The sequence below is a fragment of the Styela clava genome, chromosome 9, assembly GCF_964204865.1.
Source record: "Styela clava chromosome 9, kaStyClav1.hap1.2, whole genome shotgun sequence".
Classification (NCBI taxonomy): Eukaryota; Metazoa; Chordata; class Ascidiacea; order Stolidobranchia; family Styelidae; genus Styela; species Styela clava.
In genome coordinates this window covers 19,251,452-19,277,579 of record NC_135258.1, presented here as the reverse complement: position 1 = coordinate 19,277,579, position 26,128 = coordinate 19,251,452, and the positions used below count along the sequence as shown (strand labels likewise).

The window sequence follows — 26,128 nt, the reverse complement described above, 5'->3', positions numbered from 1 at the left end:
CGGATCCGGTAGAAATTGACTTCCCGAAGTCACTTACCACGGCCATTGCCAGCGGGTCGAATATAACCGGCTAGACAGAAATATTAACGAATTTAAGGCCACACGAATCTCGCTAAATCTATGCCACAGAACGAGTAGTACAGTTTCAAAGTTATTGAAGATAATTCGTTATATTTCCCCTACGTAGTTTTTGAAATATAACATGAATAGACAAATTTTTTAAGCAGTCGGTGATTTATTTAAATTTCATCTACTTTCAGTGTATAGACTATTTCATCTATAAAGTTTAAAGAGTTGTAATATTGAGAGGCAATGTCGAATGATATATCCCTGAAAAATGAAGAAACTGGGGACATGTTGCCTCGGCAGGAGAAACGAGTACTTCCTCGCCAAACATGGTCAAAAGCCTTTGATTTTGCGTTGAATCTTTTCGGGATGTCCATTGGTCTTGGAAATGTTTGGAGATTCCCTTATTTATGCTACAAGAATGGTGGAGGTTGGTAATATTATAATTGCTTTCGGTGTATTTCAAAAATACCGCCAATTTTGCCAGTCTCATGCTGTTTAAATTTACTAGGCTCTTTTCAGATGACAGGGTACGGCGCACCGTGCCAAAAGCCATAGAAATACGTTTGTCATCATCACAGGTAGGTTATCAACTTTGAATCCTGATGACTATGAGCAAAATAAACTGTTGATTTCCTAGTCTTTGCTGTGCTGTTCACGTGACTATAACCTGACGGCCTTAGGATGTCATGATATGGGTAAATAATATATATTGTGCTCAATGCGTCTCCTATCCGTACACGTGCTGCAGATAATGGCGCTTTCGTGACACCAACGATTGACCAAGCTGTGATGCGAACAATTAATAATTTTACAAGTTGGATGCTATAGTTCAGGGGTGGGCAACCTTCTTTGGCTCGAGTGCCAAAATCTGCTAAATTTAACAACAAAATTCTTCCGCGTGCCGACCAAAATTAAAAACAATGTTTCAAAGCAAAATAACACAATAATTAACCTTTTAAACATGTACAGACAGATTCACTATTCGAGGAAATATCAGTACGGCATGTACACTTGATTGCTTTTCTTATTCTATATCAGTGAAACTTCTGCAGCTGCATTACCGCTGATAGAGATTTTACATTGAGTTTTAAATATTGTAACTTTCAGAGAAATACACGAACTACTGGTTGCATCTTCCAGGCTACTCCCGTTACGAGACTTGATAAAGTTTATAACTGAGAACAGAGGCTCACACGCATAATATGTCGATGAAAACATGGAGAGTAATGCAGTTGCAAAGTTTTTTAGGCACGAAAAATTTTCGGGGATGGCATCCCAATCACGCCTATTTCGCTAATCGCCTATATTTCTTATGAAATCAATTTATAACAGTAAGTTAGCAGGTAATTATAACCAACATGAGCTGTACAACTTCATGAATCGAGCAGAAATGACGAAAAAAGGTGGCACAGACGAACTATATTACGTAAGAATGTAGCCAAATGAATACTGCGCTCTTCTCGACAAAATTTCGCGAGAGCTCATTTGTTACGTCATAATATATTACGTTGTAGCCATATGTCATGAAATGATAAAAAGGGTTTGAATAAATAACGGATTGTTAACAAACTATAATGAATAAACGAACACCTAGTTTCATCAGATAATTCAGAGACTTAAACTTTTTATCTGAAGGAGAATGATCGCGTTTCAGAAGCCTCGCTCGCGTGCCCACCCCTGCTATAGTTGATCTGTAATAACGAAGCAGTAATATGAGTTCTGTGTTTGTGCCATTTCAGGTGTATTTCTAATCGCATACTTCACACTTCTCGTTCTTGTTGTAATACCAATGATCATTCTGGAAGTTTCGATTGGACAATATACAGCAGTCAGCGTAGTCAAAGCATGGAAACTGCTACCTGTAATGCGAGGTAGGTTAAGCCAATATTACTAAATTTTGTTGCCTATATATCTCTATTAGTTTTCGTATTTATTCTGACTATCCCGAGCTTCGAAACGTAGAAAAGAGATTCCAAAAGCGAACATACTAGAATTGCATTTGTTTTATCGCTATATTTACCAATACTCACGTAATCCCATTGAGCGCAATTCCCGTTATTTTCGTTTTAAATATCTAGTTTTATGTCATGTTTATTTTCATGCCTAATATCGACAACCAAAAATCATGATTTTTTGTGGGGTAATTTTTTCAGGTATTGGATACACAGGTCCTGTGATTATGTTCTTCTGTAATGTATATTATCCCGTTCTTCTGGCGTGGGCCTTGCGATGGTTTGTTGCAGGATTTTCGACCGATATGCCTTGGCTGAATTGTAATAATACATGGAATACAGAAAATTGTATACCACTTGCGACTGACAACCTTAAGGTAGTAAGTAACTGTTGATCATTACTGAAGCTGATTTAAAAAAACATTTAGTCTAGCTTTGTGTTCTTCAATTTATTCGGGGGATCACACCTTTGGATGAATGCAACCATACCATTCTGATTGCGTAATATATATATTTGCTAATAACTGGAATTTGGAAACAATTTCTGAAGCTTAAAGCTGTAATAAAACGTCATGGTATCGGAAAACGTAGAGGGAAGCTCAATACAACCGTGTAATTCTGATTTTCATAATATAAGTACAAAATAAAAACGCATTATCACGTCACAAAATAAATATAGCTTGTCAGCTTTTCGCATCTTTAAGTCAACTGTTCGACATGCACTTTCCTTCCCTAGGATATGTATGAAAATTTAATCCAATTGTGATCGGCACCAGTTTCCCCGATCCCGAACCGTGCAAAATGATGTTTATTTCATTGGTGATGTTGATAACTGGGAATTAACAAAAGGACATCAGACGAAAAAAATTGACTTACATCAAAATTTTAAAAGCACAAATAAAACCCGACAAATAGCACGCCAACTACGAAAACAAGCCGTGTTCACAAACGATTTTAAAATCTGTCTGCATTCAATTTTTTTTAGGCGACAGCACAAGTCGCTTCAACTTATTGCTGATTGTCCATTTGCTACAAAAATAGCCAAGCAGGTCGATATTCAAAAAACATGCATGTTCTAGTTACCTTAGTACAACTTGTTTTTCGGCCTACTTGAAATGTATTTCGCACGGTTTAAAATATTTTGTGAAATCAATATTTTTCATTTATCTGATAGGAGAACTTTTCTTCTGTCGTTACAAACAGTGCATTTCTTAACAATAATAATAGCCAAACAATCAATTCTAGTTTGTTGGATTCTTCGTCTGTGGAAGAATTTTGGAGGTACGTGAATGATTTTTGAAAGTTGAAATTTGCTTTTTGCAATTTTTGTTCTACATAACATTTACATAACATATAATCTTTGTAGGGAAAAAATTCTGGATATATCATCGAGTATCGAGGATAGTGGCGGTGTGAAATGGGACATATTTGCTTGTCTTCTCGTGATTTGGATTTTAATTTATTTTGCTGTGTGGAAGGGAATTGGATGGACCAGTAAGGTAAAATATTTTAAAGGATATTCGAGTTTTTTGGGGTTAGGCTTTATTAAATATTTGATCAACCATCGTTGCAACAATTTTATCAGGTTGTTTACGTTACTGCCACGCTTCCTCTCGGAATGATGATTGTTGTTTTAGTGAGAGGAGTGACGCTCAACGGTGCTATGAAAGGAATATCTGTCTATCTGCAGCCAAATATCACTAAGCTTATGGAAGTAGAAGTAAGACAGTATGAACAACGCATCGCAGTTGTGTTACTCATCATTGGCTTGTTACGATTCGTTTTTAACGTATTAATAATGGTATTACAGGTTTCCTTTCTTACTTCAACTTAAATGTTCAAAGTTGAATACATTGGTAGTTTTATGATTTATAACAGCGGTGAGATGGGTATCTCTTCAGTCGTGAAGATGAACAGCAATGTTGTGTTGCAAACTGAAGTTTTGCTCACAAATGTGTTGTCGAAGCTAGGCATTGATAACGACATCTCAGCAGAAACTGTCGTAACCATTTGTGTTGCTTTTCTCTTTACTTAGGTCTGGACGGATGCCGCTTCTCAGCTGATGTTCTCGTTCCGAGTTGGTTGTGGTGGACTAACAACATTGAGTTCTCACAACGAGTTTCATCATAATTTAATACGGTAAGACGAGAAGTTACCGGTAAGCAATGGTTGTGTTGAGCGACATCATTATGAGAACAATTAAAACCTACAGCATGGAGGCTCATGAGCAAGAGTGAGTACGGTTTTCGAACCCGGGGCCAAAAATTTTGCCCAATTAGTCTGGCGGGCCATGTAAGCGTGAAGTAGAAAGTTTTATTTTATAAACAAAATTTACAGTGTTACAAAGAAAGGGTGGAAAACAATATGCCTCGTGCGAAAACTAAATTTAACCGCAATCTCAACAAATTCCTTGAGCTATTTTAGGTGAAACATCAAAATTTTGCAAAAGGTTTGGTTTCGATTTGGTTGTGGCAGCATCAGGAGGGCAAGATTGAATTACCCAACCGGCAGGATTTGGCCCGCGGGTCGTACTTTGCCCATGTCTACTCATGAGTCATCAATACTCTTTTACAGCAAAGTCATGCCAGTGTAAATATTTGTACGTATTACTATATCTTTGCGACTGAATAAAAAAAGTGTTTCATGCATAACCGATTTTTTTGCGCGACCACCAATGTGGTGTCATAAAATAAGAAAGGATAAGCCAATGACTAGGGCTGGGAATAGTTAACCAATTTTAGATGATTATCGATTACGATTTATTTTGGTCGTTATCTGACATCCCAGGTACAAATCACCTTTTGCTGTACAATTTCTTCGAAAATGATTAGTTCAGCACGAATTTATTTCCTGTGGCGTTTATTTCAAAAGGCTATCACCAACTGTATATATTAATATACACAAAAAAAATAAAAAATTGGAGTACGACGAACGCTTTGAATTAGTAATATTTCCGAACGTGTTAAATAGTCTATCGGATGGTACAATTGTATCAAATCATACAGAACTGATAGAGCTAGTAAGTAAGTAGCTTCTGATCGCAGTCGATGCTGCTTTTCTTCATGAAATCCCACAGTAGAAGTTGCACATCGAATACTGAATGTTTTGTCACATAAAAGACATTTAATAATGGAACCGATTTTACTAAAATACTTTCACATGTCCTAGGTGCGCTGCATATCTTATGCAGTAGAAGTAGAGCAACCGTGTCACTATCTCGATCTACGAATAATTTCGAGCGATACCAGGATAAGATCACGCGAAGTTGGTTTGGAACTATTGAGACGTAACAAGCTCAAATTATAACTTATTACACCAAACGCCACGATGCGGTTAACCGGTTTGTTTTACTTGGCTAACGGTTAAATGGTTTTCCCCGCAATTACCAACATTACCCATGCCATGAAGCAGTTCAGTCCAACGCAGCCCTGAAAAGAATAGTGAGTAAAAGAGTTCTCCAGTGGAGAAAAAGAATTTGAGAGGATTTATTTACTATGTTTTCGAGGAAGTACCCATGTAGCAATGTGCTAATTTATTGTTGTAGTGAGAAAATCACTTCACGTCACATTCGGTACCCCTTTCATATGACATTCGGCATTTTCCTTTTACCATTTGGTTGGGATTTCGCATTGCATTAGTTATTTTACTTTCGTGTTCATGAGCATTGCTCTCTCTCTCGTTTTATTTAGAGATGCTCTAATATTCTGTGCTGCTAACGCCGGAACAAGTTTTGTATCTGGATTCGCCATATTTTCAGTTCTTGGTTTTCTGGCTGACGTGAAGGTAATTACTATGATAAATAAAGCTTGTCAAGAAAACAAAATTCGACTCCATTTCACTCAAGAGAAACTCTTTTCACTTTAAAAATGGACTATAAGAATGATAACTAATATAAAGAGTGTAGCAGATAAAATTGTACAGATTAGAAGTTATTTTTTTATTCTAACCGTAACAATTTTAATCAACAGAATACGACAGTGGATAAAGTGGCTGAATCCGGTCCTGGTCTTGTTTTTGTTGCATATCCGACGGCATTGTCATTTTTACCGTGGCCAAATTTTTGGACTGTAACTTTTTTTTTGATGGTTGTATTACTAGGATTTGATAGTCAGGTAAAACATTGATTTTCTTCGCTTGAAAAGTAACTAAATTCTTTATTTTCTTTGCGATGCTATTTAGACGTGTATGTAATATGATATTTTGACCAATATAAGTAAATTATTTTGATCCTCGAAACTAGTTATGACGTAACAAAAACGATATTTATGAGGATAAATCAAAAACTCACGGTTATTATACATTATATTGCTTTCAGACTAAACAAGATTAGTTATTACATTGATAACGATTAATAGTCTCCAAACTTGGCATTGTTGAATATCAGTAACTATTATTATTGTATATTCAGTTTGTACTTCAAGAAGCGTTTCTGGAATGCACAAAAGACCTTTGGCCACACTTGTACAAGCATAAATGGAGTTCAGAGATAGCCCACGCCATCATCGCTTTCATAATGTTTGTTTTAGGAATATCCATGGTTACTCGGGTAAGAGCTGACTGTAATGGGATACTAATGGAAAATATAACATGAGGTCATGGGAACAAAAATTAAGAATATTATCTATATTATCTTCTTTAATAAATCAATTATTTGTTCAAATTTACTGACTGGACAATTTGTTATTTTGACTGTTTGTTTCCAAAATTATTTTGAGAACAACAACGCTTTTATCAGATATTTCAAAATATGTCCTGATTGGACTAATGGGCATGAGGTTTTAGCTTAAGAATTGCATCCTGCAAAGCCAGGTGGCCATGACTATATATAATGTTCATTATAATTCTCAGAATTATAATGCACGCAAACGTGCAGCTTTATTTTGGGGGCATTATTGTGTCTTGATGAAAAATGAGCGTAATGAACTATTTTTTAGGGAGGGATGTACGTTCTTCATATCTTCAATATTTTCTCTGCAACGGGATGGTGTATATATTTCATTGTTGCCTGCGAAACAATATCAATAGCATGGATTTACGGGCACAGAAAATGGCTCAAAAACATGACTAGAATGTTGGGTTCTGTTCCCCGAATCGCATTGATAATATCCTGGAAGTTTAGTATACCTCTTATTGCTATGGTAAGCGTTGCATAGTTGTCTTGTTAAAAAAAGTATAGAGCTTATAAGCCGGACAAGGACTCATCTAGTCCCACTCAAGTCACATTTTTATAGACTCAACATTAATATAGTCAAATAATCGGCTTCACCGAGACACTTTAAGGTGATAAGATTCCAATGCCTGACGCCAACTAACTACGAGCGACTCCAACGCTCACTTGGCGAGTTACCCTTGTATTGTGTTGTTCGGGCATGATTTTCTCCAAGGTTAGTAATATGAAACTGACTAACTGGTATTCGGATTTGACACCTTAAAAATTAGGTTAGCTTGAATTTGATCTGAATACATGCTACAAATGAACTTATATTCACCGATGATATCTGAATTATTATATATATGAGCAGAAAATTTTGGTTTATTATTAGGGCTGGGAATGGTTAATCGATTTTAGATGGTTAACCGTTACGATTTATTTTAACCGTTAACTGATATCTCAGGTACAAATCATCTTTATAATGTTCAATTTCTTCAAAATTGATTCGCAAATTTATCTCCTCTGGCACTTAATTTAAAAGAAGATCAGTAACTGTATTGGGAAGGACAATAAATGTAAAAACTAATTGAAGTACCAAGATTGCTGATCATGAAAATTTGACAATGATAAATTCAGAATCAGTTTTCGGTCAAAATATATTGTTCGCGATTTTATTGCAAAATCGTATATTCAATGTCATCCAACAAGTGCGCAATTGATGCTGTTTTCCTTTATGATATCTCAAAGTAGAATTTGCACATCGAGCACTGAAATTTTTTCACATAAATGACATTTAATAACGGAATCGGGTTTTACTATTTACCGAAGTACGATGCATATCTCTTGCAACAGAGCGATCACGAAACTATGTCGATTCGTGAATAATTTGAGCGATACCGGGAAAAATTTTAATAATAAATTGGTTGGGCCTGCAGCAGATAAAATGAGCTCAAAAATTACAGTGCACGATGACAACGTTAATATTTGATTGTTTGAAATTTTGTTTTGTGCAGGCATTGATGTTTTATTCGCTTTACTCGTACAAGCCACTAACCTACGATAAGACGTACCTTTTCCCTTTGTGGTCAAATGTATTCGGATGGCTAACAGCACTGAGTTCAATGTTATGGATACCTGGAACCGCGATATATGTTATATGGAAAACACCAGGTTCCAGTTTCAAGAAGGTGCCTAATTTATACTATTTTTTCAAAAATGAAACGGGATAAAAAAAATTGTCAAGCTTTAACACATTCTGGAAGTTTGGTCAAATTATAGGTCATTTAGATACATAAAAAATAAAATTTTGTACTACAGTGGCGTCGAAGATGTATGTTTGTCTCCTTTGGGGGTAACAGTAAGAGGGGAGATGCTCAAAACCAGACATTCAAGCTTGGGATGCCATAGAGATACAAAATTGTTTATCAATTATGCTTCCTGTTTTATATTTATAGACTAAAAAACGCTTGAGTTTATAGCGATGTTATTTATGTAATAAATCATTAAAGTAGAACATGAAGTTCATCAGATCAGCCATGCTACGTTAAAAAATGCCGCTTTCGTTATCTATACTTGGTATTCAAAAGATCTGCTAATATTCTGCTATTTCAGAAACTAAGAAATTCAACAAAATCTAAACTGGAAGAAGATATGATTAGTGTGAGAAAGTCGGTAGATGTGGAAGACACTGAAAAACAACCTAATACTTCAATTTGAATTACTGCATTGTAATGTAAGGAACTGGCATCGTTCAGACGGCGATGGCTTCAATTCTTTCCCCACCAACAATAATTATTACATGTTTACTGTGTATATTTTACACCATCGCTTATATAAAAAGATATTAGAAAATCAGTTTTGTATACGTAGAGACCTATTGTACCATGGAAAACCAAATATCTTCTGATATCGTATGATCTTTTCAATTCGTTACATCTTATTATCTTTCATGATATGTCCTTAAACGTATCACCGAACAACGCTGTCAGACAATAGCGACTAATATTTAGTAAGCCGTAATCTTTATGTTTGATTGAATCCCATCATATTTATTGCATCCCGCAAAGATGAGAAAACGTGATGTGATTTGAATCCGAGATCATCAGGCTTGTCCATGAGAATGGGATTCCCATGGGAAACGTCCCATGGGACGTGATCGAACAGCACACATTTGTTTTTCCCGTGGGACAAGAGGATGCTTGGGAAACGTAAGGCAAATTGGACAATTTTATATAGGATTACGTTTTGTGTGTCAATGAAATTAACATTATGTCCTCAGCGGTGCGGTTGAAGCATGACAGTGAGGTAACGTGGTTTCACGACATTGCGTATACCACGTATAACGTACGTGATAGTTATTAAAAAATTACATTATAGAGCGCGATCAGAATTCTAGCATTGTCGGGAAACTGGTGGGCCGATTCGGACGAATTTCGTCTGGGATGGTATACACAGGACCCAGTAAATTTTTCCATTGCGATCGGGCTGGAAAAGGGGGGGATATCTGCTCTTGTTATAATTCTGTTTACATCAGATTTGCATGTAACATTAAAGTTAGGGAAATGATTCAGCAATTACCCGGATAAACTGAACTTTTATAAACAGTCGATGAGTGGGAAATTGATCATTTGCTGAATGATCAGAGTGACTCCAAAACAGAAAACGAGTGTCAGAATGATACTGGATTGCCATAGTTGGGCAAAAAATTTTGTCGTTTTGCATGTCTCTTTGAGCATAATTATATATAGTCCTATTTGTATACATTAGACCCAGCGCCGGATTAACCATTAAACAATATAAGCACGTGCTTAGGGCACCAAGCAAAGAGGGGCACTACAGTAATTTTAGAGCAGAATTTTATATAGTTTATCGGTGTTTATTAAAATATTACGAGTTCACCAGACGACTCCAACTTCAAAACGTTTGCTTATTTTTTGTTTTCAAGTATCATATTAACCTTCCTTATTAAAAACAAGAGAGCTATGCTCAAATATATGGACACGTAGAGTCACATAATTTTGATGACGTCATAGCGAAAAAAAAGTAATACCCTTCTGGAGAAAATTTTTATCTTTAACCACTAAAAATTTCAAAGCAATTGGTCCAGTATTCGAAGAGAAAAGCGACTTTTTAAAAGCGTGTCAAGCGGTACTGAGTTAGCAGTCAGGCAGCATCTTACCTGTACACTGTAGGCCATATACGGTAATTGATCACAGAACAGTTGTTCCCTTGCAAATTTTATGTTGTTTACACTTTAGGACAGATAATTGATCACAGAACAATTCTTCCCTTTCAAATTTTATGTTGTTTCCAGTAGACTCTCATCAAAATAAACAAATATAGTAGGCTACAAGTGCTACAACGCTTGCATTACTGCACTGGTAGGACCGTGAAAGAATAAGTTACGGTAATTTCATTGTGGTAAGACACCGGTACCGGCACCAGTACCAGTATCGTACTTACGTACTGAGCTACCAGTACCGGTTAGCAGTCAGCCAGCATCTTACCTGTGCACTGTAGGCCATATACGGTAATTGATCACAGAACAGTTGTTCCCTTGCAAATTTTATGTTGTTTACACTTTAGGACAGATAATTGATCACAGAACAATTCTTCCCTTTCAAATTTTATGTTGTTTCCAGTAGACTCTCATCAAAATAAACAAATATAGTAGGCTACAAGTGCTACAACGCTTGCATTACTGCACTGGTAGGACCGTGAAAGAATAAGTTACGGTAATTTCATTGTGGTAAGACACCGGTACCGGCACCAGTACCAGTATCGTACTTACGTACTGAGCTACCAGTACCGGTACCGAACCTGTAGGTCTGATATTCCGTTCCGCATACGATAGGCTATAAAACTTGCATTGCAGCATTAGTAATACCGCGGAAGGAATAAGTCAATTTCACTGCGTTACGGTACCGGTATGGCAACTTACCAGTACCGACCTGCAGTAGCTGTAGATGTAGTACTGAGCAAGACAATCGATCGCGAAACCGCTTGAAATAAGGGTAAAACAGTGTTCCCATGAGTAAAAATAAATACCGCGAAATTTTGTATGAAATATCATATCTCATAGGATTCATATAAAATTTAAGAATAAACAAAAGTAATAGCCTTCTAGCGAAAAAATTAATCTTTAACCACTGAAAATTTCAAAGCAATTGGTCCAGTATTCGAAGAGAAAAGCGACTTTTTAAAAACGTGTCAAAGAACAAGAACAAGAACAACAACAACAACATAATATTGAAACGATCGTTATGTCCACTACGTGTCCAATAAACACCGATACCTATTCATTTGACACGAAATGGGCCTATGAGCCGTGTTCTTAAATTGTTGCTGTTTTTTTTCTTTCTAGTATTCTCCTTTTTGCTGCATTTTTGTTTTAAAACAATTTCTTTCACTTTCAACAATTGGACCAATGAACTATTTACACTATGTGGAAGTTTCACGATCGCATTTCAACGATCTAGTGGTCAGCGAAGTCGGGAGTTTTTTTTATAAGGTAGACCAGGCCCAAGGCGGTCCAAACCCTGTCATGCTGATACATTCCGTGCGGCCCACAGAACAATTTTAGCGTATATTTGTATCTAATAGTAGAACGTTTCTGAGTTTTTTTAGCTATTCCAACTGGGGTTGGGATCCCAAGATTCAAACCCTTTTTTCTAACGCTTTGTACCTTTATTTTAGTAAAAACACTCCTCTGTTTTCAAGCGTATAGGCCAAGTGACAGTAGTGACGAAACGCAGAACCGACTTAACGCCGCGCAATCCAGATTTTTTAGCTGGGTCCCGAAATACCAACTTAGACGGACTAGGTTGTTATTTGACGATGGCACTAAGCTTGCTCACGCTGCAAGTTTTTATATTACGCAAATATAACAATACGTAATAAAATGGGTTTCACAAGAAAGGTGACCCGAGGAAAACACAGCCGGAAACGTATCTCCCATCACACAGTGTCTGGTTTGATTTCAAGTAATATCTGTCCCGAAAGAATATAGTTTGAAGCGACATTAAACGCGAGATACGGAAAATACAACGGTAATTCTCGGGAATTAATTTTTAAATAACTGAGGGTTTTATATATCATTTTTAAAAGAACGCCATCCATGCAACATAATATTAGTCTGATTAGAACGGTGAACTCTTGTTGTTTATTAAATTGAAAGTAAGTGAACTCGCGATATTTCGATCACTTTTGGGTTTTCTCCGACTTGCGGCCCGTGAGACTAGGTGCCGGTAAAATTTCAAACTACAGTTGTGACTTGTATCCCTTGGTATTTCGATTCACGTTGAGACTGGAGTCACGAATCTTTATTGTCACACTCCCTCAGGATTAGAACTCAGCTGATATATCGGCCCGATATTGCGTGTTTGCCAATATATCATATCGGCAGTAAACGGCCGATATATATATCGGCTATATATCACAGTTAAAAAACCTAAAAATGTGCGTAAAAGTTGTTTTAATTACTGTTGGTTGTGATTATTTTTAATGGATAATACACCTATGTGGTTTATTGTTTTATAATTAAATTACACATAAGGGGGCACCAACGTCTTGAGTGCTTATGGCACCGAAGGGGCAAAATCCGCCCCTGCTATACCTAAATATTCATAAGTTAAATAATTTTTTTTTTCAATTGCATTCCAATGAATAGTGACCTGACAATAGACGTTTTAGCAGCTGCTCAGACACTTTTGTCACTCAGGCAGATTTCCAAGAATGGTTGTAAGCATGACCTTATTTTCGCGTTTTTGCATGTTATTTACTGGTTTTTAGTGTGTTTCGAAAATTTAAGTATCAATCGGATAACTCAATGATAACTTTGTCTCTTAGAAGATTTAGTTTAATTGCAGTATAATCAACAATTAGTCTTGAAATAGATGCGATAAACTATGTTAAACTTTCCCACCAGTCATTTTAAAGGGCAGGTTGTTAAATGTGTTCCATCAAAACAATGGTATGAAACATATAAACGACTTGCCAATTCGTGAAACCACCTAAAAAAGCACCTACAATTTTGCAATGATGTAGTAGAGGAATTTTCGAGACTCGAAGGTCAAGGACACATTCATGGGATAGGATGAGACAGGCATGAATTTATGTGGGATGGGTGAGAAAAATGTGTTCCATGGACAAGCCTGGAGATCTTCATTCTTCGAAATAACCCCAAATTGGGCCCATGGCTCTATTCACAGGCTGTCACGACTGCGCTTTTCGAGTTACTGTCATATACGCTTATTTTTGGGTACTCCCATAGTATGTGTACCAGGTTAGAGTCAAGTCATAATTTTATTCCGATTTTCCTTATTGGACACGTTAGTGGACATAGCGATCGTTTTTTATTATTATGTTGTTGTTGTTCTTTGTCTCTTTGATGATTGGACCAATCGCTTTGAAATTCAGTGCTCAAAGCCTAGCCCTAAATTAATTACCGTACCTCCATATTGGGCTTGGGATAATCATATGCGCCGTTGTCTTTTACGAAAAGCCTGGGCGCCATCCACCAATTTTGCGATGAATCTGACTTTAAAATTTTAGGATAATCCGTTGTCCCAGGGCAAGGTACAAACCTCTACCAGAGCAGTGGTTTCCAGTATTTTTATAAACGACCCAAATTTAAAAAAAAAATGAATTTTTCAAAATCTCACGACCCAAGGATAACTATGCTCAAATACTAAACGGTATGTGGTACGTTTATGGCCACAAAATTGAATGACCAATATAACACCAAAAGAGAAAGCTGCGCTAGGTTGCCGTTAGCGAGGTTTCGAAATCATGGCGTGGCTTTGCCTGAGCAACACAAAATAAATGCTGCAACCTTTATACGATGTGATACTTCACTCTTATATTATCACTTCAATACCAAATATAAAATAAACAATGAGATTTAGAAGAAAATAATATTAGTGAATTTCAGGTTTTTGTTGAAAAAACAAGCGACACCAAAAAAGATTTCAGGTGACCCAGTATTGGGTCGCGGTCCATAGGTTGGGAAACACTGCTCTAGAGCAGTGGTTCCCAAACTATTTTTTTCTTCACGACCCCAATTTTCATAAAATCAAAGCCCACAAATACTGGCGACCCCGCAACTAGAAACGTTCAGCAATCTCAAAAAATCAGTATATCAGTTCAATCGCCCCGTGAACAATGTACCTGTATATTGACTTTAAGTGGACATTGTCTCAAAAAAAATATACAAACAAGTCTGGCAATACGCCGAAAAACGGAAAGCCGAAAATGTTCACTTTTATGTGGGGACGATGTGGACAAAACACGTAGCCTACTCGCAGATTCTAGACACGTGCACGTGCACGACAAAGTGCTTTCACAACTGATCGAAACCTAAAGTGTAATTACTCGGCCAAGAGACCACCTGGCAATCAATATCATACTTGTCAAACACCAAGTTGACGGCCAATCGCAGAATAAAGCACTTTTGCTTTGTATATTCGATAACTAACCGGCTGCACTAGCACAAAATAAAAAATCAACATAATTTCTCGCATCCACGCCAAAAATCCGATTTGCGTACCAGCGGTTCAACTACTGAGATGTAACATGATCCAAAAAACTATAAAAAGGGAAATATTATTAACGCTCGTAACACTGTCACTCAATTACATTGACTAATATCGATACATGCCGACCAGAAAGGTTGAGTACCACATGAAAGTTTTATTGATCAATTTCGGCGCCGTTTGGACAATAAATGGTCGAATTATTGCTGAATAATCCACAGTTAGGCACTTTTACGACCAAAACAAATTTAACTTTCTAACTTCCAAATTTTAGTCACATGTGTGCGCATGTTTGACAGAAATGAGGGGAAATCTGAGGTCGCGACTCACAGTTTGGGAACCCTTGCAATGTTCCGCGAGCGTCTTCCGAGTGTTCCGTGGAAAAGGAATCAAAAATGCGTCTAAATTTGTCGCTATGGCGATCTAGGGATCGTGAAGTTGTCGCCCCCTAACTGACAGTTCAATTTTGCGTCCCCGTTTGCCTAAAGCGGATTAACTAAGATAGGGTAGTAGTATTTTCGTTAACCGTCGGCCTAGCTTTTTGACTGTTAAGGCTCATTATCAAGTTTACAGCAATCTTTTTGGTTTTGCTATAGGCAAACAAGTAGGTCTAAAGAATATATGGCAAAAGATCAACTCCTCTTTCTCCATCTTGCCTGATTTTACTTTGGCATGCTGAAACAATTACTCATGTTCGCTAGGCTCAATTCAGCAGACAAATAAACTGTAGGTCTGCAGCTCGCGAAATTGAAGCAAGTGCTTCTATCTTCATTAGACGTAACATTAAAGACAAACACTTCGTAATGGAAAGTAAAATACATACAACGGTAAAATGAATTTCTTGATTCATATACACAGCATTTAGATAAAGAAACAATAAAACATTTATAATAAATGCGATATGTAGAAGATTCAACCACATTTTAGGTACGTTTAACACAATTCTGTTAGTTTTCGCGGCGCATTTGGCAACTCGCCACGGCGAATCCATTGGGAACCACTACATTACGCCGTTTTTCTGTATCAGTTTTACCCTTTTCATTTTTTAGTGTTCCGCGAGGCGAGATAAAAAGTGTAAGTGTTCCGTGGCCGAAAAAGTTTGGGAAACGCTGCTCTAGAGCGTTATTTATCACGAGCCAGAGCCCCATCTCATATTTATATATTTATATTCAACTACTATGTTTCAAACCATCCGTATATGCAAAGGACTTTCGCACATTTTCCTGCGCTTTGGTCGCTTATTGGACCTGATTGCACAAAGTATAAAGTCGCATTTAGTGATTCTCATTCTATTCGTTCACTTTGCAAAGTATGTGTAACTAAATATACAATTACCGCTCTATTTTTTTCAAGTAATATTGGGCAAAGTAGCCTAATTTTATGGTAGGGCATAACATCACGTTAATTAGAATGGGCCAATAGGTTTTGCAAAACCAATGAATGAAAACGTGCTTGCATGCTTGCCATCAACCTCCTCAAAAACAAATCAGAGAAGTTAGTTAATGAATATTAGATACAGTATTCAAAATTAGGAATTTACTACCGAACCATACTATATTCCACAAAGATTTATCAGTTTTCAATATAACAAAAACACGTGTTATAACAACGAACCTAGCACTTATTCCGCGCTTTCTACATACCTGTGTGGAAACGCATACATAGGTAAAGCTAGCGGACACTTCCAGCGGACAGTTACCGATTTTTCCAAATTTGAACCCGCCATGTTCCACGACAGTTGTCGCGAATTCACTCAATTGCGGCTACATGGATGCAAAAAATTAGGCGATTCTCCCTTTTAGAAACTGACGACAGACCTGAAACATAATAAAAAACAAAAATGATTGAAACAACACATTTTTTCCTCGGTAAAATGAATTATTGCTCAGAAGCTCATTTATCGACAAAATCTAAAATTTAACTGAGTTGAAACGTAATTTATGCAAGAAATAATTTTTTCTTATCCAATTCATTAATACAGTGTATTTGATGAAGATATATAAAACATATATGGAATTTAAAAAAAATTCTTCCATGCGGAAAGTTGGGAAATATCCCCCAATTTAAGGGAAATTTTTAAGAAATCGTCAATATAACTCAGTTAAAGCGTAATTTATGCAGGAAATAATATTTTCTCATCCAATTCATTAATACAGTGTATTTGGTGGACAAATATAAAATACATAATAAAATTAAAAAAAAAAACCACCGTGCGGCAAGTAGAAAAATTCCCCCCAATTTAAGAAAAAAATATAGGAAATCTCCAATTTAACTCAGTTAAAGCGTAATTTAGGTGAGAAGGAACATCTTCTCATCCAATTCATTAATGCAGTGTGTTTGGTGGACAAATATAAAATACATATTGAAATTTTAAAAAAATCCACCGTGCGGAAAGTAGGAAAATTCCCCCCAATTGAAGGAAAAAATATGGGAAATTGTCAATTTGATTCAGTTAAAGCGTAATTTAGGTAAGAAGAAATTTTTTCTCATCCAATTCATTAATGCAGTGTGTTTGGTGGACAAATATAAAATAGATATCAAAATTTTGAAAAAATCCACCGTGCGGAAAGTAGAAAAATTCTCCCCAATTTGGGGGAAAAAAATAGGAAATCTCCAATTTAACTCAGTTAAAGCGTAATTTAGGTGAGAAGGAACATCTTCTCATCCAATTCATTAATACAGTGTATTTTTCGGACCAATTAAAATAGATATCAAAATTTAAAAAAAATCCACCGTGCGGAAAGTAGAAAAATTCTCTCCAATTTATGGAAAAAAATATAGGAAATCTCCAATTTAACTCAGTTAAAGCGTAATTTAGGTGAGAAGGAACATCTTATCATCCAATTCATTAATACAGTGTATTTTTCGGACAAATATAAAATAGGTATAAAAAAAAAAAAAATCTACCGTGCGGAAAGTAAGAAAATTCCCCTCAATTTAATGAAAATATTTAAGAAATCGTCTATCCAACTCAGTTAAAGCATAATTTATGCAAGAAAAAATATTTTCTCATCCAATTCATTAATACAGTGTATTTGATGAACAAATATAAAATACATATTGAAATTTTAAAAAAATCCACCGTGCGGAAAGTAGGGAAATTCCCCCCAATTTAATGAAAATATTTAGGAAATCTTCTATCCAATTCAGTTAAAGCGTAATTTAGGTAAGAAGGAATATTTTCTCATCCAATTCATCAATACAGTGTGTTTGGTGGACAAACATAAATAACATATTGAAATTTAAAAAAAATCCACCTTTGCGGAAAGGAGGGAAATTCCCCCCAATTCAAGAAAAAAATATAAGAAATCGTCAATTTAACTCAATTAAAGCGTAATTTAGGTAAGAAGGAAATTTTTCTCATCCAATTCATTAAAACCGTGTGTTTGGTGGAGAAATATAAAATACGTATCAAAATTTAAAAAAAATCCACCGTGCGGAAAGTAGGGAAATTCGGTACTCTCGAAATATGAGCACAAAGATGACGCACATCCTGAATATAGTAGGTGTACCAGGATAGGCAATGCAAATCAAATGTACCGCGATGACAAAATTATATGAATTATCAAACACAATTCCATTGCTATTAATGCTCGTCGAATATTGAAAAAGAAATCATAAAGATTTTACGTATTAAATTAAAAAGATCATAAGATCTTCGTGTCAGTACAAGAAGTTTAAACAATGAATCAGGAACCACCGGGACGAAGACACATCATTTATCACATCCTACGACTTGAATGAGACCTTTACATTCCGTATTTCGATGTTAATATTGACTCGTGAATACATCATATAGAATTCACACTGGTATTCAAAACCACGACCTGAAAAACAAAGCATAGAAAAATAGTTTGCGAAAAAATTGCGTCATAACCAGTGGTGGGATTAAGCCGGTTCGCACCGGTTCTATAGAACCATCTCACGAAATTTTATGAGATGATCGAACCGGTTAGAATTACTGATTACTGTCAATGTTCTGTTTGCAACAGAACCGGCCAAAAAATATGACTTTTGTGATGGAACCAGCTGAAAAAATTTGAATCACACCACTGGTCATAACGTAATTAAATACAAAGACCTTGCATGATTTTATTATATTATTAGGTGCGTAAGAAATTTTTTTTAATTTTAATATGTGTTTTATATATGTCCACCAAATACACTGTATTATTGAATTGGATGAGAAAATGTTCTTTCCTGCATAAATTATGCTTCAACTGTGTTAAATTGACGATTTCCTATATTTTTTTCTTAAATTGGGGGGAAATTCCCTACTTTCCGCACGGTGTATTTTTTTTAAATTTCAATATGTATTTTATATATCTCCATCAAATACACAGTATTATTAAATTAAATGAGAAAAAAATATTTTTTGCATAAATGGGTTATTTCCTGTGCTCCCGAAAGCGTACAATCTAGATTCTAAAGCTAAACCTATCCTGGTACACCTACTATTTTCAGGTTGTGCGTCCTTTTTGTGCTCATATTTCGAGAGTACCGAATTTCCCAACTTTCCGCACGGTGGATTTTTTTTTAAATTTCAATATGTTTTTTATATTTGTCCACCAAACACACTGTATTAATGAATTGGATTAGAAAATATTCTTTCTTCATAAATTTAACTGAGTTAAATTGAAGAATTCTTATATTTTTTTCTTAAATTGGGGGGAATTTTCCTACTTTCCGCACGGTGGATTTTTTTAAATTTTAATATGAATTTTATATTTGTCCACCAAATACATTTTGTTAATGAATTGGATGAGAAAATATTCTTTCTTGCATAAATTATGCTTTAACTGAGTTGGATAGACGATTTCTTAAAAATTTCCATTAAATTGGGGGGAATTTCCCTACTTTCCGCACGGTGGATTTTTTTTTAAATTTTAATATGTATTTTTTATTTGTCCACCAAATACACTGTATTAATAAATTGGATGAGAAAATATTCTTTCTTGCATAAATTATGCTTTAACTGAGTTGGATAGACGATTTCCTAAAAATTTCCATTAAATTGGGGGGAATTTCCCTACTTTCCGCACGGTGGATTTTTTTTTAAATTTTAATATGTATTTTTTATTTGTCCACCAAATACATTTTGTTAATGAATTGGATGAGAAAATATTCTTTCTTGCATAAATTATGCTTTAACTGAGTTGGATTGACGATTTTCTAAATATTTTCAATAAATTGAGGGGAATTTCCCTACTTTCCGCACGGTAGATTTTTTTTTAATTTTGATATCTATCTTACATTTATCCAAAAAATACACTGTATTAATGAATTGAATGAGAAGATGTTCCCTCTCACCTAAATTACGCTTTAACTAAGTTAAATTGGAGATTTTCTATATTTTTTCCTCAAATTGGGGGGAATTTTTCTACTTTCCGCACGGTGGATTCTTTTTAAATTTTAATATGTATTTTATATTTGTCCACCAAATACACTGTATTAATGAATTGGTTGAGAAAATATTATTTCCTGCAAAATTTACGCTTTAACTGAGTTATATTGACGATTTCTCAAATATTTTCATCAAATTGGGGAGAATTTCCCTACTTTCCGCGCGGTGGATTTTTTAAAAATTTTAATATGTTTTTTATATTTGTCCACCAAATACATTGTATCAATGAATTGGATGAGAAAATATTATTTCCTGCATAAATTACGCTTTAACTGAGTTATATTGACGATTTCTCAAATATTTTCATCAAATTGGGGAGAATTTCCCTACTTTCCGCACGGTGGATTTTTTAAAAATTTTAATATGTATTTTATATTTGTCCACCAAATACACTGTATTAATGAATTAGATGAGAAAATATTCTTTCTTAGATAAATTACGCTTTAACTGAGTTAAATAGACGATTTCTCAAATTATTCATCAAATTGGGGGGAATTTCCTTACTTTCCGCACGGTGGATTTTTTTGAAATTTTAATATGTATTTTATATTCGTCCACCAAATACACTGTATAAATGAATTAGTTGAGAAAATATTCTTTCTTGCATAAATTATGCTTTAACTGAATTAGATAGAAGATTTCCTAAATATTTTCATTAAATTGGGGGGAATTTTCCCTACTTTCCGCACGGTGGTTTTTTAAAAATTTTAATATGTTTTTTATATTTGTCCACCAAATACATTGTATCAATGAATTGGATGAGAAAATATTATTTCCTGCATAAATTACCCCCTTTACTGAGTTATATTGACGATTTCTTAAAAATTTTCCTTAAATTGGGGGGTATTTCCCAACTTTCCGCATAGTGGAATTTTTTTAAAATTTAATATATGTTTTATATATCTTCATCAAATACACTGTATTAATGAATTGGATGAGAAAAAATTATTTCTCGCATAAATTACGTTTCAACTAATTTTAGATTTTGTCGATAAATGAGCTTCTGAGCAATAATTCATTTTACCGAGGAAAAAATGTGTTGTTTCAATCATTTTTGTTTTTTATTATGTTTCAGGTCTGTTGTCAGTTTCTAAAAGGGAGAATCGCCTAATTTTTTGCATCTATGTAGCCGCAATTAAGTGAATTCGCGACAACTGTCCTAGAACATGGCGGGTTCAAATTTGGAAAAATTGGTAACTGTCTGCTGGAAGTGTCCGCTAGCTTTATAGGACTAGGTGAAACGCATCTACTTCCCCAAACAGTGATAAAATAGGCGATTGACTGTATTGTAAGTCATAACCCGCATGCTTGCAAAATCACAAGTGGCTTACAATGACAAACAAAAGCTTTGCACGTCATGTCACGTTATCGATTATCATAAGATCGATTTAAACTGCCGCTTTAATGGAATAAAATATTTCTTTTGTATTTTGAATCAAGTTACACGAACTGATTTTGGCCGGTAGGCTAACGTTTTGTCATTGTGTCAATTAACTTGCTGTTATTAAGTAACGAAAGCGCGTAGCAATCAATGAGGTTGTAAAATATCATTTTAGCAAATCAATCATTCGAATTGGCCAATCTAAGTGCTTGGTATTAGAACCTCTACCCATAAAATAAAAACAAATAAAAGTACACATGCCAAAATAAAGACATTTCTTAGAAATAAGGTCGTTATGGCAGCCCTGGACATAGCTATGAAGTTGCCAAACCCGTTGAAAATCAAAATTGAGGCAAACGTTGTTTGTTTGTTAGGTTGCGAGTTGAAATTATCCAAACAATTATATTGTCTCTGCACACATGTTTAAATTTGCTGATACTGTTTTCAATTCTAAAATTATTTGATTTTCAATGTAAGGTTTGTGAGTATTGTGGTACTCCAATTATTCTTTAGATTCTACCCTTGGCTCGAACATGAAATATTTTTCGTCCTTGAATATCTAGTTCTGAATATCACGAGTGAAATACTAAAGAAAAATATAATGAATGTATTTGGCATACATATTACATTGGGCGTAAATAAGAAGGGGCAAGGTGAGGGCGGGTTGTTTTATTGACGCCATTCGGCAGAAATTCGCGGTGTTTACATTATATTTAGAGACGCGTTACAACCGTGTGTATAGCTTGGGGAAATAGTCCAAGTTAATGCCCAGTTGTGGTAAGTCACAAACTTTCGCAAAAGCGAAGGCTAATTCTTAGCAAATTGGCGTATAGTACTTGTAATTTTCCAATGCTAATATGCCTGCAAACAATCCAAGGTGGTTATCTGATTTTGGTCTAAATTTAACCTTCAACAATATATTTTTCCGTGGTGTATATAAATTAGGTAATAGGGAATCCCCTCAATGAAGACGCAATTTTCGAAATGAAGACACATTGTCCTGCTGATCACAACACGAATAAATTGCCAACCTTCAAGAGATCGTCAGTGACGGCGTGCAAAGTCGATACCATTTTCTCGCTTCGTTTCTCATCGAACGCTCAGGACATACGAGAGAATTTAGTCCATGCGTAGCGTTGCGTCATTGACTGAGAGAATGAAAACCTAGTCATAACGTTGGTGATTCCCCTAAAGTGATACGATGGTTTCACGTTCTGGTGGCCTGAGCTTATAATATGAGTCTGCTTTCAGGTTTGATCATTCTGGTATTTTGTAAAAGCGCTTCTCGTGTCGTCGCTTGCGAATTCGTATCTTATCGTATATTTTGAACAAAATGGCGTTTTTAGAAGAAGCAGATGAAGATTTTAAACTGCCACTTCGACCATGGCTCGAAAAGCAGATAAATAGCGGGAAATACCTGGGTTTAGAATGGGAGCCATGCAGCGACGATTCGAAGCAATTTCGTCTTCCGTGGGTTAAAAAAAACTTGCCAAATTGGCAAGATTATTACAGAATATTCAGGGCATGGGCAGAACATCGGGGACGCGGTGAGGTCGAAAAGCTGGACGATTCAAAATTGAAATCAAACTTCCGTTGCGCTCTAAACAAATCTGTAGATTTTGAGGAAATTAGCAGTAAATCACAATTGCAAAAGCAGACCGGCAACTACAAGGTTTATCGGATCTTGTCTCCCAGAGAGGTTCGCGAGAAAAAGAAGAAGAGAAGCAGAATTCAGACAAAGCAAGAACCTTTATTCGATCATAATTTTGATTCGGATGACTTTAAAACGCTCGACACCAAAGACTTGGATTTCGCGGGAAGCATCGATGGGCATTCATCAAAAAGTGGTTCTTTGGGAAGTCCTGATATTTCAATGAGTATGCCGAATGGCTTGTATACTGGTGATATGATGATTGACCATATGTTGCCAAACGGGGACATGTCCTACACACAGTTGGCAGTGCAGCCTCCCGTCGAAATGGAAGATCTTAATTTGATGCTCGCTATTTCACCGGCAGATCATTCTGCGCAAACTCAACATTGGACCAATGATGTTACGATGGAAGAAACAGACCCAGCACCATCAGTAAGCACCAAGGCTGATCCGGCAGATGCCGAATCCGACTATGCTTCCCAAGCAGCTTTGATTTTGCAGCAATATGTCGAATGCGGAATAAGATCAGACAAAATAAAAGAATGTCAGGTGATTATCTCTTACAATGGCGTGAAGATGTATGACGAACATTTATCAAATATGGACAAAGGTTATCGAATTTTTTATGGAAATCAGAGCGATCAAATACGTCTCTTACAGATCAGAAATTGCACAGACGAAAAAATGGCCGATTTTAAACTGAGAGGAATTAGCTTACCGCCGATTAAACAACAAAGTCATACGATGTCCGCCATTTTGGATAAAACGGAGTTGGGCATCGTCTTGAGATACGATCCTCAAAACCTCACTTTCACGGCTAAGCGACTATGCCAAAGTCAAGTCTTTTGTAGTAATCCGCACGAACACAATCCTTTAGCTATACCGATGAAAATGGAAAGAGGAGATGTCGTCACGTTATTTTCTCTTGAAAAATATTTTATAGATTTTCTTCACAGTGCTTTAAATGAGAGTTTTTGCCCACAACCTGAAATACTTTTAGCAGTGGGAATCAAACCAAAAAACAAACAAGCAATGCATTCGATGAAAGGATTGAAAATCGAACTAATACCATATGCATTGAAATTCATGCAAAATACTAATTCAACGAGCAGTTTGTCGCTGTGTTTCAGCAATCCAACTTCAATGGAAAATCTTCTTCGTCAAATTTCAACAACACAGGGTCATCTTTCCTTCCATCCAAACGCCAGAACTTGAATAGCGATTTGAAAAATTATGATGAAATATTTTAAATTTCATTTTTGGTTAAGTTGTAGTGTTGAAAATGTGATGCAATTCTAGTATGAGTTCAAAAATTTTTTTTTTTACAATTTTCGACAAACTGAACGAAGTTCAAATTAAAAATCGTCGATTTTGTCCCAAGTCATTGTGTGTACAATTTTTCAATATAATGGAGCATATTTTACTTAAATATAAGCTTTTTACTCCTGAATAGACCGAAAAATAGATTTTATAGGGTTGAAACAAATTACAATTGCGAATATTGAAATTTTGATAATTTTATGTTATAAATCCTGAGCTACAAATTTTATTGTGTCTTATTATCCCCTTTTATCCCAATTTCGGGCTTGGCCCTCTGTTTTATTAACCTATGAAAGATATATCGAACTCGTGCGAACTGGCATTGGTTGAAAACAATGTTCCGCTGTATAATACAATGCTATTTCTGTATTTTTTGTGAAATGTATTGCCTTATGTGATTTTACATACATACCAGTTTTTTTTTTATTCTGTTAGTGGTGACTTAAACTTTTGTTTTAATATAATGAGTTTGAATCATATAAGTTCTGCTATGTATATGAAATAGATATATATTAATTAGATCGAACCGAGTGGAACAGATCGAAAGTACAAAGAAATGTGTTTTCTAAACTTTGTAGTACGAATATAATGAATTAGTAAAAATAGGATTTTCAGTAATACACGCAAAATTGCTATTGTAATCTATATGGAGTTTTATCGGAAAAGATAGATTTAATTTTGATGTCTAAAATTGCTTTCAAAAATTGGGTAAATTAGAAATGCGGCTGATTTCAAATATATTTCAAGTAAATTATATCGTTGATTGCAATTCTAACCTATTTCCAACACAGTAATAAAAATTTCGATGTGTCTCGCAGTTTGAAGTATTCTGGCAATCCCACATATTGGCTTTGCGATTAATACTTATATCTATATATAAATATGAAGCCATGGAACGGCTTGAGTGGGGTTCAATTCATTCAGATCATTTATGTCCTAATTTTGTAATCTTGAAGTTTCTTGAGACAAAACTAATACTGAATCGTATTTATCTTGTGTATACTTATCTTAGTCACACTGTAAACGAATAAATAAATTTTCTGAAATATTTAATTTTGTTGATTTCAGTGTCACATTTATCACACCAAGCGATCATTTGATAATTCAATGAATGGAGCATAGGTAACAACTCCCCTCGTAGTTGTACTAATCATGTTAGTTCAGCGGGTTATCTAGTCGGAGACTGTCTTTTTCGCTATACTAAACTAGAGGCTTGTTTAATAGTGAGACACGGAACACCCATAAATACTTCAAAAACGCAGGAGAAGTAAATCATCAGTACATATCCACTGCTTTAACGTTCGGGTATTAGAAAACGCAATTCAACCTTCACATTATTTGGCAATAATATTGTTGTGAAATTGCTGATCTATTTCAAACATTACGTATTTCCTCTAGCAGAAGGAAATGACGCGTTTTATCGATCTCGTCTTCACGGCAAGAGCGCAATCACGAAAAAGCTGTGATGTACCAAAATATTACCAATCGTCTATTTACAGAATTTTTTAACCCCAAAATTCCGCTTTATTATTTGAATCAACTTCTAAAAAAAAGCTTTCGGTACACAATACGTGATTGGTATCCGCGTTTTAGTGGTCTCAACTTAACGCAGTCGTTCTTTCCTGCATATATACAACCGCTTGTGATATGTCTCAAATCTCTCG

At 35.4% G+C, this 26,128-nt stretch overlaps 3 protein-coding genes across 3 annotated transcripts in view; all 3 read left to right on the top strand.

The window, feature by feature from the left end:
* LOC120339668 (ras-related protein Rap-1b-like) overlaps positions 1-26,128 on the top strand; it is a 352,566-nt gene that overhangs the window by 147,728 nt on the left and 178,710 nt on the right. The gene's annotated exons all lie outside the window — the stretch shown is intronic.
* Positions 320-10,141, top strand: LOC120339461 (sodium- and chloride-dependent GABA transporter 2-like). Its single transcript, XM_078116234.1, has 13 exons — positions 320-496; positions 1,809-1,940; positions 2,223-2,401; positions 3,196-3,302; positions 3,388-3,520; positions 3,607-3,741; positions 4,057-4,160; positions 5,711-5,804; positions 5,990-6,133; positions 6,430-6,567; positions 6,956-7,159; positions 8,187-8,360; positions 8,785-10,141. Exons 1-13 carry the CDS (start codon positions 355-357, stop codon positions 8,887-8,889), a joined length of 1,791 nt encoding a protein of 596 aa, XP_077972360.1. The 5' UTR covers positions 320-354; the 3' UTR covers positions 8,890-10,141.
* On the top strand, positions 22,624-25,517 carry LOC120339349 (interferon regulatory factor 4-like). The gene has a single exon (XM_039407456.2). It carries the CDS (start codon positions 22,824-22,826, stop codon positions 24,357-24,359), a length of 1,536 nt encoding a protein of 511 aa, XP_039263390.2. The 5' UTR covers positions 22,624-22,823; the 3' UTR covers positions 24,360-25,517.

What these genes read in the sequence shown, in the direction of transcription:
- LOC120339461 (XM_078116234.1), top strand. Translation starts at nt 355, where the DNA reads ATGTTGCCTCGGCAGGAGAAACGAGTACTTCCTCGCCAAACATGGTCA. An exon ending in CTAAGCTTATGGAAGTAGAA is followed by an intron (nt 3,742 to 4,056) that starts GTAAGACAGTAT and finishes CTCTTTACTTAG; the next exon opens with GTCTGGACGGATGCCGCTTC. An exon ending in CAGGTTCCAGTTTCAAGAAG is followed by an intron (nt 8,361 to 8,784) that starts GTGCCTAATTTA and finishes CTGCTATTTCAG; the next exon opens with AAACTAAGAAATTCAACAAA.
- LOC120339349 (XM_039407456.2), top strand. Translation starts at nt 22,824, where the DNA reads ATGGCGTTTTTAGAAGAAGCAGATGAAGATTTTAAACTGCCACTTCGA.